Source organism: Chaetomium globosum, genomic scaffold (assembly GCF_000143365.1).
Source record: "Chaetomium globosum CBS 148.51 scaffold_2 genomic scaffold, whole genome shotgun sequence".
NCBI classification, from domain to species: domain Eukaryota; kingdom Fungi; phylum Ascomycota; class Sordariomycetes; order Sordariales; family Chaetomiaceae; genus Chaetomium; species Chaetomium globosum.
This window is the reverse complement of record NT_165977.1, coordinates 3,007,941-3,019,576: the sequence shown is the minus strand read 5'-3', so window position 1 is coordinate 3,019,576 and position 11,636 is coordinate 3,007,941. Positions and strand designations below refer to the sequence as shown.

Below are 11,636 nucleotides of genomic sequence, written 5' to 3'. Positions count from 1 at the left end.
AAAAACAAGGCGGTGTTCAAGATACCGAGTGAAGAAAAATAATAGAATAAGGGTTTTCAAATAGGGAGCCGAGTAATATAGAAACCTAAAATTGAGTAATGACTTTCTTGTGCTGTTTCTACAGCTGAGGGTTTGGTCAACAATCAATTTACCTACCGTCATAGTTTCGGTGTTTTCTGTCCATGGGGAGCCGGCCTCAACGGTGCCAAATGCTTGAGTCCCCATGCCCCACCCCACTCTGACCGCCTTCCTTATCGTTATCGTGCAGGCCGAGACGAGGACCCGCCAGAAATTTTTGTGGTGGGCAGCTTTCAGTGGCATTTTATGCAGTGCTCTCGGTTGCGAAGCTATTGCGCAGAGAAGGCAGTTTAGCAAATTGCTCTTCAATTGCTGCAACACAAGCAGCCACATAATCATTATGGGTTCCTTAAAGCGCAAAGAAGGCCCTAACGGCGCCTCTGCCTCCAAACCACCCCGGACCGCCACCGAGTCGAGACCCTCGAAACGGGCGAAAGCGAGCGAATCGACCAAAGACGACGGCAAGAAGGGCGCAAAGGAACAAAAGTCACCCGCGAAGCCAGCAGCAGCTCCAGTGGTTTCAAAACTGAAGGAGGAAGAACCGTTGTTTCCACGAGGTGGCGGGAGCGTCCTGACTCCCCTGGAGCAAAAGCAGATCTCGATTCAAGCGAAGAAGGATGTCTTGTTCGAGGAGCAGTCAGAGGGGAAGAAGGGTGACAACTCTGCTAGGAGAAAGAGGCGCAAGTCTCGCGCTGCAGAGGCAGGCACGGGCGAGAGTAAAGACGAAGATGCCGTCAAAGTGGAGGGTCTGAACTTCAAGGTAGGACATGACGTGGGAAAACCGCGGGTGGTGCAACGGTTAACTTTCGGATTCTAGCGGCTGGTACAAGGCTCATTGGTACTCGGGACGGTCTGCGCCATCAACGCGCTCGATATTGTCATTGCACTACCGAACAACCTTGTTGGCCATGTGCCCATAACCTCCATCTCCGAGCCCCTGACACAACGGTTGGAGGAGAGTGCCGAGAAGGAGGAAGACGACGATGAGCCTGAGGACGAAGGTGTCGACGACGTTGACCTGAAGAGCTTATTCCAAATCGGCCAGTATGTCCGCGCTTATGTCACATCAACACTAGACGAATCAGCCCCCGGAAAGTCAAAACGTCACATCGGTCTTGCTCTTGATCCGGCGCATTCCAACACTGGTATCTCGGAGCAGGACGTGGTCGAGAACTGCACTCTCATGGCCGCGGTCGCCAGCGTCGAAGACCACGGATTTGTCATGGATATCAGCATAGCCGAGTCCAAGTTAAGGGGGTTCCTGCCGCGGAAACAACTCGACAAGAGCATCCCTGAGGAGAGTCTCCAGCCGGGATCAGTCCTTCTTTGCATTGTGGCAAACAAGGTCGCCAGCGGCAAGGTTGTGCAGCTCTCAACGCTCTCCGATCGCATCGGCAACCCTAAAAGCAGCCCATCCGAAGCTACGACGATTGGCTCCTTCCTGCCCGGTACTGCGGCCGACGTTTTGGTCTCCGAGGTGTCTCAGCACGGTGTTGTCGGCAAAGTGATGGGCCACCTGGATGTGACTGCAGATCTTGTTCACTCTGGCGCCGGGCCTGACGGCGTCGATATTGTGGCCCAGTACAAGGTAGGCTCGCGCATCAAGGCGAGGATCATCTGCACGTTCCCGAACGCAAAGCTGCCGAAATTGGGTATCTCTGTGCTGCCACACATCCTCTCATTGAAGCCAAAGACCGCAAACAAGGACAGTCAGGAGATTCTGCCAACCAGGATCCTTGCTCACTCTGCGACTGTGGATGAGTGCACCGTACAAAGAGTCGAGCCTGGTATTGGTCTTTATGTTGACGTTGGTGTCGAAGGCATTCCGGGCTTCGTGCACATCTCGAGGGTCAAGGACGGCAAAGTCGACAGTTTGTTCGAGAGCAGCGGCCCCTACAAGGTTGGCTCCGTTCACCCCGGGCGTGTGGTTGGTTATAACAACTTTGATGGCATGTTCCTCCTTTCATTCGAGAAGAAAGTTCTTGAACAGCCGTTCTTGAGAATCGAGGATATCCCCGTGGGAGCAGTGGTACCCGGTGTGGTCGAGAAGCTCGTTATTAACCAAGATGGCCTCGGGGGCCTCATCGTCAATATCGCCGATGGAATCTCTGGCCTGGTTCCCGAGATGCACCTTTCCGACGTTCACCTGCAACATCCCGAAAAGAAATTTAGGGAAGGAATGAAAGTTAAGGCCCGCGTGCTCTCCACCAACCCGGCAAGACACCAGCTTCGTCTGACATTGAAGAAAACGCTGGTTAACTCGGAAGCCCTTCCTATCAAGTCATATGACGAGCTGGCAGTTGGTCTACAGGCTCCCGGCACAATAGTGAATGTGTTGCAGCACGGCGCCATCGTTCAGTTCTATGGCCAATTACGTGGTTTTCTCCCGGTCTCTGAGATGAGCGAAGCCTACATTAGTGATCCCAAGGAACACTTCCGTGTCGGCCAAACGGTCAGCATTTATGTCATCAGTTTCGATCCCGAAGCTCGCCGCCTAATCGTTTCCTGCAAAGACCCATCAGCTTTTGGTCTCGAAAAACAGCTCGCTCTCAAGAAGCTGCAAATCGGCGACCTGGTGTCGGCGAAGGTTACGCAGAAGACCGAGGACGACATCTTTGTTGAGCTCACCGACAACTCCCTGAAGGCCGTCCTCCCTGTGGCGCACCTGACGGACAAGTCAGTGAGCAAAACGCAATCAGCGCTCAAGAAAATCCACGTCAACCAAACGCTCTCTGAGTTGGTTGTTTTGGAAAAGAATGAAGCCCGGCGTTCCATCACGCTTTCTCACAAGCCGAGCCTCGTCCAGGCCAGCAAGGAAGGGAAGCTTCTTGCGAGCGCAGATGATGCCCGGCTAGGGAACGAAGTTGCCGGCTTCGTTCGGAATATTACCGCCACTGCTGCCTTCGTGCAATTTGCAGGGAAGCTGACTGCTCTCCTTCCCAAGTCGAAGCTGCCTCGCGATGCCCAGGACAAGCCCAGCTTCGGAATGTACAAGTCACAGTCCCTCACTGTCAAGATCACCTCCATCGACAAGGACCTTGGCCGGTTGGTGGTTGCCATTCCTTCGGTTGCGGACGACGAGGCGAAGAAGGTTGTCAAGCCTACGGAGAAGGCTATCAACTCTTTGGATGACTCGATCACCTCGGCTGACGATCTTGCAATCGGCAAGCTCACGAAGGCTAGGGTAAAGTCGGCGAAAGAGACGCAGCTGAACGTCCAGATCGCAGATAACATCCAGGGGCGGATCGACGTGTCTCAGGTCTTCGATAAATGGGAGGACATTCCGGATGCGAAGCGGCCACTCAAGCGATTCAAGCCGAACGAAATCTTGGAGGTTCGGGTTCTCGGCGTTCACGATGCCCGCAATCACCGCTTCCTCCCCATCACTCACCGGTCCAGTCACTCAGTTCTAGAGTTGTCGACAAAACCTAGCGACCTGAAGGCGGATACACTTCCCGAATCGCTGTCCCTAGATAAAATTGAGGTCGGATCCACCCATGTCGCCTTCGTCAACAATGTTGCATCCAACTACCTTTGGGTAAACTTGTCGCCGAACGTGCGTGGGAGGATCAACGCCATGGAGGCCTCTGATGATCTGGCCAAATTGGCAAACTTGGAGAAGAGCTTCCCCGTGGGTTCTGCGCTCCAAGTAAGGGTACTCGCCGTGGACAAGGAGAAGGAGCGGGTCGACCTCTCAGCCCGGACCTCTGGCGAAGCAGCTCAACTTTCTTGGGACAAAATTCAACAAGGATTGGTTCTGCCGGCCAAGGTTACCAAGGTCAACGACCGTCAAGTCATTGTCAAGTTGAGCGAGCTAGTAGCGGGGCCGGTCCACCTGGCAGACCTCGCTGACGATTACGATGATGCGAATCCCCTATCGCATTCCAGAAATGAAATTGTGCGGGTAGCCGTCGTCGAGGTTGACAAGAGCAACAAGAGAGTGAGGTTGTCAATGAGGCCCTCCAAGGTGTTGAACTCATCCCTCCCTGTGAAGGACAAGGAGGTCACAAAAAACACCAAGCTCGAGGTCGGCGATATCATTCGCGGCTTTGTCAGAAACGTCTCCGACAAGGGCCTCTTTGTGTCGCTCGGCGGTGACCTTGTGGCGCTGGTCAAGATCAAGAACCTGTCCGACTCGTATCTGAAAGACTGGAAAGAGCACTACCAGGTCGACCAGCTCGTCAAGGGTCGCATCATTTCGGTAGCCGAGGGCCGTATTGAGCTGAATCTGAAGCCGTCGGTGGTGGACAAGGACTATGTCCCGCTGACCACCATCGCGGATCTCAAGGAGGGTCAAACCATCACCGGCAAGGTACGGAAGGTTGAAGAGTTTGGCGCTTTTATTGAGATTAGCGGCTCGATGAACCTGTCTGGTCTGTGCCACCGCAGCGAGATGGCGGACCGCAATGTCAAGGATGCCAGGACACTATACAACGAGGGCGACCGCGTAAAGGCGCGGGTCTTGAAGGTCGACCTCGAAAAGAAACGGATCAACCTTGGGTTGAAACCCTCATACTTCAAGGACGGCGAGGCGGACGACATGGATGTTGATAGCGAGGATGAGGACGCCGGCGCGGTTCTGGATGGAGAGGAAAGTGAAGATGAAGAGATGAGCGATGCTGGCGGCGCCATTCTCATCGGCGGTTCCGACGATGAGGATGAGGATGACGAGGATGGGGAAGATGACAGTCGATGTCGAAATGGGGGATGCGGCAGAAGAGGGCCTCACCGGGCCTTGATGGGCCGGTGGCTTCGACTGGACGGCTAATGCTTTGGATGCTGATGAGAGCGCCGATGCCCCAGCGGCTGATGAACCAAGCAAAAAGTCTAAGAAGAGGCGGCAACCTCAGGGTATCGTCGATAAGACTGCTGAGCTCGACATCAACGGGCCGCAAACCTCCAGCGATTACGAACGTCTCCTCCTCGGTCAACCGGACTCGTCAGAGCTCTGGATCGCCTACATGGCCTCTCAGATGCAAATCAACGACCTCGCTAGCGCAAGGCAAGTGGCCGAGCGGGCCATCAAGACAATCAACATCAAGGAGGAAACCGAGAAGCTCAATGTCTGGATCGCCTACCTCAACTTGGAAGTCGCCTACGGTACCGACGAGACCGTTGAAGAGGTCTTCAAGCGCGCCTGCACCTACAACGACGACCAGGAGGTCCACGAGCGGCTAGCAAGCATCTACATCCAGTCAGGCAAGCACAAGGCAAGTCCCCCCTTTTCCCATCTCCATCCCCTTTGCCCCCTTCACAATCCCACCATACTAACTCCCTCCCACAGGAAGCCGAAGCCCTTTTTGAAGACAAGATCCTCAAGAAGTACGGCTCGCGGTCCCCACACGTCTGGATCAACTACGCCCACTTCCTGCACGCGACCGCGGGCCAGCCGGAGCGCGGACGGGCGCTCGTCAAACGCGCCACGCAAATCCTCGGCAACCCAGCCAACACAAGCGGCGGCAGCGGCGTCGGCAGCGCGGCCCAGGCACACCTTCGCGCTGCTGCCCAAGTTCGCGGCGCTCGAGTTCCGCTCCCCGCACGGCGACCGCGAGCAGGGCCGCACCCTCTTCGAGAACCTGCTCGCCACCTACCCGCGCAAGTTTGATCTGTGGAACCAGCTGCTGGATCTCGAGGTTTCGGTCCCGGTCGAGGATGGCGATGTGGCTGTGGTGAGGGATCTGTTTGATCGCGGGAGTAAGGTCAAGGGGCTCAAGCCGCGCCAGGCCAAGGCCTGGTTCCGCCGCTGGGCGAAGTGGGAGGAAGAGAGGGGCGATGCGAAGAGTAGGGAGAGGGTGTCGGCTAGGGCGGTCGAGTGGGCGAGGGCGGCGGGCAAGGGGAAGGGTAGTGAGGCGGAGGATGACGGGGAGGAGGAGGAGTAAGGATGTGTAGTTTTGGTGATGGTTGTTGGGTGGATGGCTTTTTGTTATGTGTAATTAACCGGGATTTTGATATCCAAAGGTGAAGAAGTGATAGATGACGGGTTGGTCAGGAAGCTGTTTTCTGCTCGCCGATTGTACCAATTCAGTGCTCCCATGGTATGGTGCTATTCTTCCTTGCGTTTTCCCACCGAGCTGAATCCAGTTGTTGTTCCAAAGTCACGAGAACGCTACCCCTCCACCTGGTCACACCTCGCCATCACGACTCGACGGCACGCAATGACACCACAACACGACATATGACCTGTGCATGGCCGGCCGGGTCGGCCTTGCGCCCCGGGAACCAGCCGCATCTGCGGGCGGCGGGCGGTTAGCCCTGCACGGAAGAGATCGATCAGATCGATCGAAATCTTGGTGATGATGGGGATTTCCATGGTACCGGGACACGCGTGGCGTTACACAAACAATGCAGGTACGCATTCACAAAGCTGGGTATGACTTCATCCGGATGAATGAGTAGACCGTCCATTAGCCGAAATGGACCTCAGTCTGGCAGAAGGGGAATGTTGTGTGTGAGTTTATGAGGAGTAGACTTGCTGGGCATGGTTCACCATTCTCGCTCACAGCGGGATTCAGTTGAGATACTCATAGAAACTAGCCCAAATGTTTTGAGTGTGTACGGGAAGTGTATGACACGCCGCCAAACGTTGTTGCCAACGTACACACAGTATGCCCATGTCTGTGTGTAGTAAATAAATGTATGAATTGCAACATATTGGTTGACCCTTTCCTGTCAAACGGACTCCAACCTTGATAAACTCAGAACCCGCTTGCTTCCAGATTGGCCTACCCCCTGGGCCCCTGCCCTAACGCCGAAAAAAAAAGGAAGAGCCCGCCCCGTGAAAATAGACAGCCTGGTAATGATGATAGTGTTGAAATGGTGATAGAACGATGCGGCTATGAGATGGCAATGGCAAACCCCAGTTGAATGATTGAACTCCCTCGCATGCAGCAGTAGATGCACCTGTCCCCCTAGGTAGATGCGAAGTGTAATGTCTTGATGCCGGTTTGCCTGCCGGACATTGCTTGTGAAAATGATAATGCTCGGCTGGTGCGGAGTTGATTAAAAGATTTGCTGGTGGGGATTGTTTCGAGGGCCACCCATGGCCGTCTCAGGGCCCAATATCCCATATGCGATGCATGCGGGAATAAAAAATCAGATGCTCGCCATCGTCAGTCGCTTGAAAGCCGGCCGAAATCCGGGCGACGCAATTCGTCGGGCTGCAAACCCCCACACCCCGCACCGCATCGTTTGAAACGGAGTGCGCATCCATCGGGCACTGATGGCCTTTAGGGCGGAAGTTCTTTGGCCGAGGTCGAGAGTACTATCACTAGGGAATCTGACTGGCCCTGGAGTTGAGAGGCGCTACCGCGAAAGAAGAATGTGTTGATCGCGTGCGAAAATCCCACAGGCCGCTTCACAATGTGGCCTTCCCGATTCGGTGGGCCCGGCCGTGTTGTTGTGCGCTTGCCAAGTAATGCCAGTCCTTCCGATGACGACGTTGGGCGGGTCGGCAGATTGTCAAGTTGGTTCTCATTCGCGACGACTCGCTCAAGGTGCAGCTGGTATCGCACGGTGGATGATCCCGCGTGGCGAGTGCTGCAACTCGATTTCGGTGGTGTTTAGTGAGTGACAGCAACCCATCTGGCGGGCACTCCGTCGGGCCCAATCTCGTAGGGGCTGGTGTTGGATTTTCGAGGTGGAAGCGCCCAACGCGCGCGGCCGGGTCGCTGGTCGTCGAGCTTACCGCTCTTCCGCATGGCCATCTCCATGACGGCGATGCGGATGAAATCGGGATTCTCGCGCATCTCGCGTTGTCGTGGCCCCGGCATGGGGTGCTCCGTCACCACGGGTTTCGGTTGCGGCGGCTGCGACGCTGCCGCCGTCGATGTTGACGAGGGGCCGATTGACGGATAAGGCGAACGGCCCGAGTTGGATGACGGACTGCGCGCCCGCTGGATCTTGTAGGTCTGCATCTGAATGGAAGCCGTGAAGGTTCGTAGCGCTGGTCCGGATGCCACAGGCGCGGGCTTCTCCATGCGCGCTGTTGTGGTGGGGTTCAGGTAGCGCCGAAGCGCGGCCGTCGGTTCCTCCTCGAGAGGGGGCGGCCTGCGCTCGTCAGTGTATGGGACCTGGGGGTCGATCGTCAGGATGGATCGCGTGAGGAAGTCCTCGGGCGGGATCGACGAGAAATTCAGGTTGGAGAAGGAGCGTGCAGCCTGGCGCAAGGCTCGTAACGAGGCGGTCAAGTTCGACTTGAAGGCCGACTTGAGTGGGCTGAAAGGTAACCGTGAAGTCTTCTTGTCCGGGGCCTCCTCCTTGCCACTGAATACACTTAGATCCAAATCCGCAATTTCGTCCTCGGGAGATGACAACGGGTGATTCTCTGGTTCGCCGGGTGGTGACGATACTGGCTCCATAGAGCGTCGGGTTGGCTGAATGTTGCGCCTCCTCAGTGGTGTGTGAGGCGACTCGAGCGACGAAAATGTGTTGTCGGTAGTGAAAGAGTTGCTCAGCGACGGCATGGACTCCATTGAGATTGTCCGGGTGGAAAGGACCGACTCGGGAATACTATCGCAGACAGATGTGTCATCGGCCTCGAGGTCCTCGGGTGCCATCAAAAGAATGTCCAACGGGCTCTTGCTCAGCGTTAGACTAAGTTCCTTCTCGGACTCTTGTGCCCTCTCAATGATAGATTCCACAGTCATTCTTTTTTCTGTCTTTGTCTGTCGTAGGCTCCGTGCCGCCTTGGGCGGCGGGATGCTCGTGATGGCCAACAGGGCCGCCACCGAGGGTGGGATAGCGTCACGAGAGTGGGCATCCCTCGAACGGGCCATGGAATGATTCCTCCGGCCTCCATGGTTGCGGTGTGGCTTTTGCGTATGCGCCGGGTGCGTCGGGTCTCGAGATTTCGGTCTCGTCGGGATCTGGACCGGAGTCGAAGTGGTCGTCGCCCGTGTTGGCATCATCTCTGGTCTGGGGGTGCCCGGGGTTCGCGACCCAAATCCATCTTCTCCCGGCCTCTGCAATGCTGCTGACATGGCGAGGCTGCTGTTGCTGGCGGTGGAATCGGTGTTGATAGCAAAATGGTCTTCATATCTTTCGAAAAAGGGCGACGACGGAAAAAAAGATGAAGCACAAGTAGGCGAGAAAGAATCGGCGGCTGGGCGACGTGGCCGAACGTGTGAGGGACCCTGGCTGAGTCGGGACGAGACGAGAAAGGATCGTGGAGAGATGACGGCCAACTGGGCGTAAATACCGGCCCGCCGCTTGCAGCATGCAGGGCTCCCAGCCAGTGTTGTGTAATCCGACAGCGCAGATCAGCCTGGAGCTGCAGAGCGGGTCATTACCGGAATGGTCGGTACACGAACAGGGGCACAGGGCCTTCCTCGGGGCTGCCCTCAGGTGTCCAGGCGAGCCAGGGCGGCCACTCACAGCGTGTTCAGGCGATGTCTCGCGTGCCGCGCACAGGGCAATTCGAGTACGTAAAATGTTGACCCCAGGCCCACCCCAACAAGCGCTGGACCCTGAAAGACGCCACACCCAAAAATTGGAGCGGAAGCTTGTCTTCCAGGCGCGGTGACAGTGACGGTGACGGGGATCTTGATGAAGCCGCGAGGCTGGGACCAGAAGGCCGGAAGTACATAACAAATAGCGGTAAGAGATAGGTGGCGTTCGTTAACGCAACTGCTCCGAGAGAGGGAGAAGAAGAATTGTTGATCATCAACAACCTGGAAGCGGAACCAACCGGCGGCATCAACAACCTAACTAACATAGACTTGTCGCCATCGAGAAAAACCGGAGGGATCCCGCTAGGGTATCAAAACGTGCATGGGGGGCCGAAGGCAACTTCTTATGATCAAAATCGCAGCAATATAGCCAGTGAAGAGCGGAGCATTGATAAGGGTTGCCCCAATTCCCCGTGGTACATGTCATGATGGATGCGTGCCTGTGTGGCACGAGATATGGGTAACGCCCCCCGTTGGCCGAGCCTGTCTCGAGTCCTGTCTAACTAATTAAGACGACTTATCGGCCATGCCAAATTGGCTCCTGACTTCGAAGTCCTCGAGCTGCTGGAATGCCCGATTACACTGTCGGGTGGACGGCACACGAGATGACTTATCGACCCCAGAAGGGGTGGGTGATAAGCAACGACGTCAGCGAACCCTTTATCGGCTTGATTGGCCACTGTCCCTCACGAGACCAAGAAAGTGGTGGGATGGTGACTTGCCCTGCAAGCCTGCTTCCTTCCTCTCAATGAACGCTGACATTCGCACCAGTCATAAACATGCGAGCGTCCCCCTTCTCCCTTGGCAAAAGGACTTGCTCAATAATTACTGTGCAATTCCGAACCCCAAGCACTGTCGTCGGTGGTTGGGCTTCAAAGTGGATGGGGAAGTGGAATGAGAGAATGTTTCCTGACGTTCCATTGCATCCGCTCCACACTTTTTCAGAGCACCTTCCCGCTTTTTGGCGCGGGGGTCCAAGATGAAGTTTGTTGCCTCCGCCTCAAACCTCCCACTTTCAACCCCGAATCTCTCCCGATACTGGTCGGCATCCGGCCCGTCCTGGCAAGAAGACGGATGCTAGGGAAATGGGTTCATAGCCGGACACAAAAACATCAACGGCCAACGGATAAGAGAAAAAGCCCTTCGAAGTTCACCAGGCTTGGCTTGTGGGAAACCCAGCAAGTCATTCGAAGGCCCAACATCCGTTCTTGGCATTCCTCGTCTCGTGAGCGAGACTCCGCACGCAAAATTGCTAGGATGCCACAGGCAAGGAACCACCCTGATAGCAACCTTCGAGAACTTTTCTTCCTTCCACATCTGGAGTTAGGGCCTCGACCTCAACGACGACTTCACCGCTTCGGTCTTGATCGCTTCGAACCGAACGTCGGATTTACCGGTAAGACTTTGACCCTGTCCAACAGGAATCGTAAAGAAATTATAAAGTAGAAAAAGACGAGAGAAAAAGACAGGAGGGCGAGATCTACCAGAAATCCTCGGCTACGGCAAAGGATAAATGCATTTCCCACCGCGGGTCGTAATTCCAAATGGCCTTACCGCGGCTTTACAACGTCTCATGATCGCCGGCCTTCTCCGAGCGGATACACCGGGCATTCGTTTCATCGACAACGGCCTCCCTAGTTCTCTAGGGAATTCCCATGGAATTTCAAATACCACCTTCTAGAACCCGATACAGCGGGCCAAGACACGGGAGTTCGGATAGGGTAGGTAACTAAGGTGAGTGGTTCGAGGTACCGTTACACCGGAATTGTCGTTGTCCAGTCCCCAGAACAACTTCTTCAAGCCCGTGTTCCTTCGGTGAATGGTGCTTCACGTTGGCAAGAAGGACTTCCATTCAACCTGGTGTATATCATTTATCATCTCATAGTACACAGTAGCTTCATGGTCGTGGTATATATGGGTTTGACAACAGGAAAGACAGACGTGGTATCTTGCTCGTGCCGGATTATGCGCAGCCCCTGAAAAACAACAACGGTGTCCCCCCATCCCAAGTAAACAAAAGAAACACTCAACATAAAAAAACCACCATGGTCCGTTAATAAACGAGAGAGAAGAAGAAAAAAGGTCCAAAGCAGTTAAGAAACAAACAACACA

General features: G+C 55.2%; 4 protein-coding genes across 4 annotated transcripts in view; 1 reads left to right on the top strand and 3 right to left on the bottom strand.

The window, feature by feature from the left end:
* Window positions 1-162, bottom strand: part of CHGG_03088 (uncharacterized protein) — a gene marked incomplete at both ends in the record, with an annotated part of 3,831 nt that extends 3,669 nt beyond the window's left edge. Inside the window, one exon of the mRNA XM_001229603.1 lies at window positions 157-162. Within this exon, the coding sequence (XP_001229604.1) occupies window positions 157-162 (6 nt within the window). The remainder of the gene's footprint in view (window positions 1-156) is intronic.
* A 256-nt stretch (window positions 163-418) lies between these two features.
* On the top strand, window positions 419-5,957 carry CHGG_03087 (uncharacterized protein; the record flags this gene model as incomplete). The annotated part of the gene is made up of 4 exons (XM_001229602.1): window positions 419-838; window positions 896-2,530; window positions 2,621-4,824; window positions 4,916-5,957. 4 exons carry the CDS (start codon window positions 419-421, stop codon window positions 5,955-5,957), a joined length of 5,301 nt encoding a protein of 1,766 aa, XP_001229603.1.
* Window positions 5,958-7,637: 1,680 nt separating this feature from the next.
* On the bottom strand, window positions 7,638-9,056 carry CHGG_03086 (uncharacterized protein; the record flags this gene model as incomplete). The annotated part of the gene is made up of 1 exon (XM_001229601.1): window positions 7,638-9,056. The coding sequence occupies one exon, from the start codon at window positions 9,054-9,056 to the stop codon at window positions 7,638-7,640; it is 1,419 nt and encodes a 472-aa protein (XP_001229602.1).
* Window positions 9,057-11,085: 2,029 nt separating this feature from the next.
* CHGG_03085 (uncharacterized protein) overlaps window positions 11,086-11,636 on the bottom strand; it is a gene marked incomplete at both ends in the record, with an annotated part of 2,467 nt that continues 1,916 nt past the window's right edge. Inside the window, one exon of the mRNA XM_001229600.1 lies at window positions 11,086-11,166. Coding sequence (XP_001229601.1) covers window positions 11,086-11,166 — 81 coding nt within the window. The remainder of the gene's footprint in view (window positions 11,167-11,636) is intronic.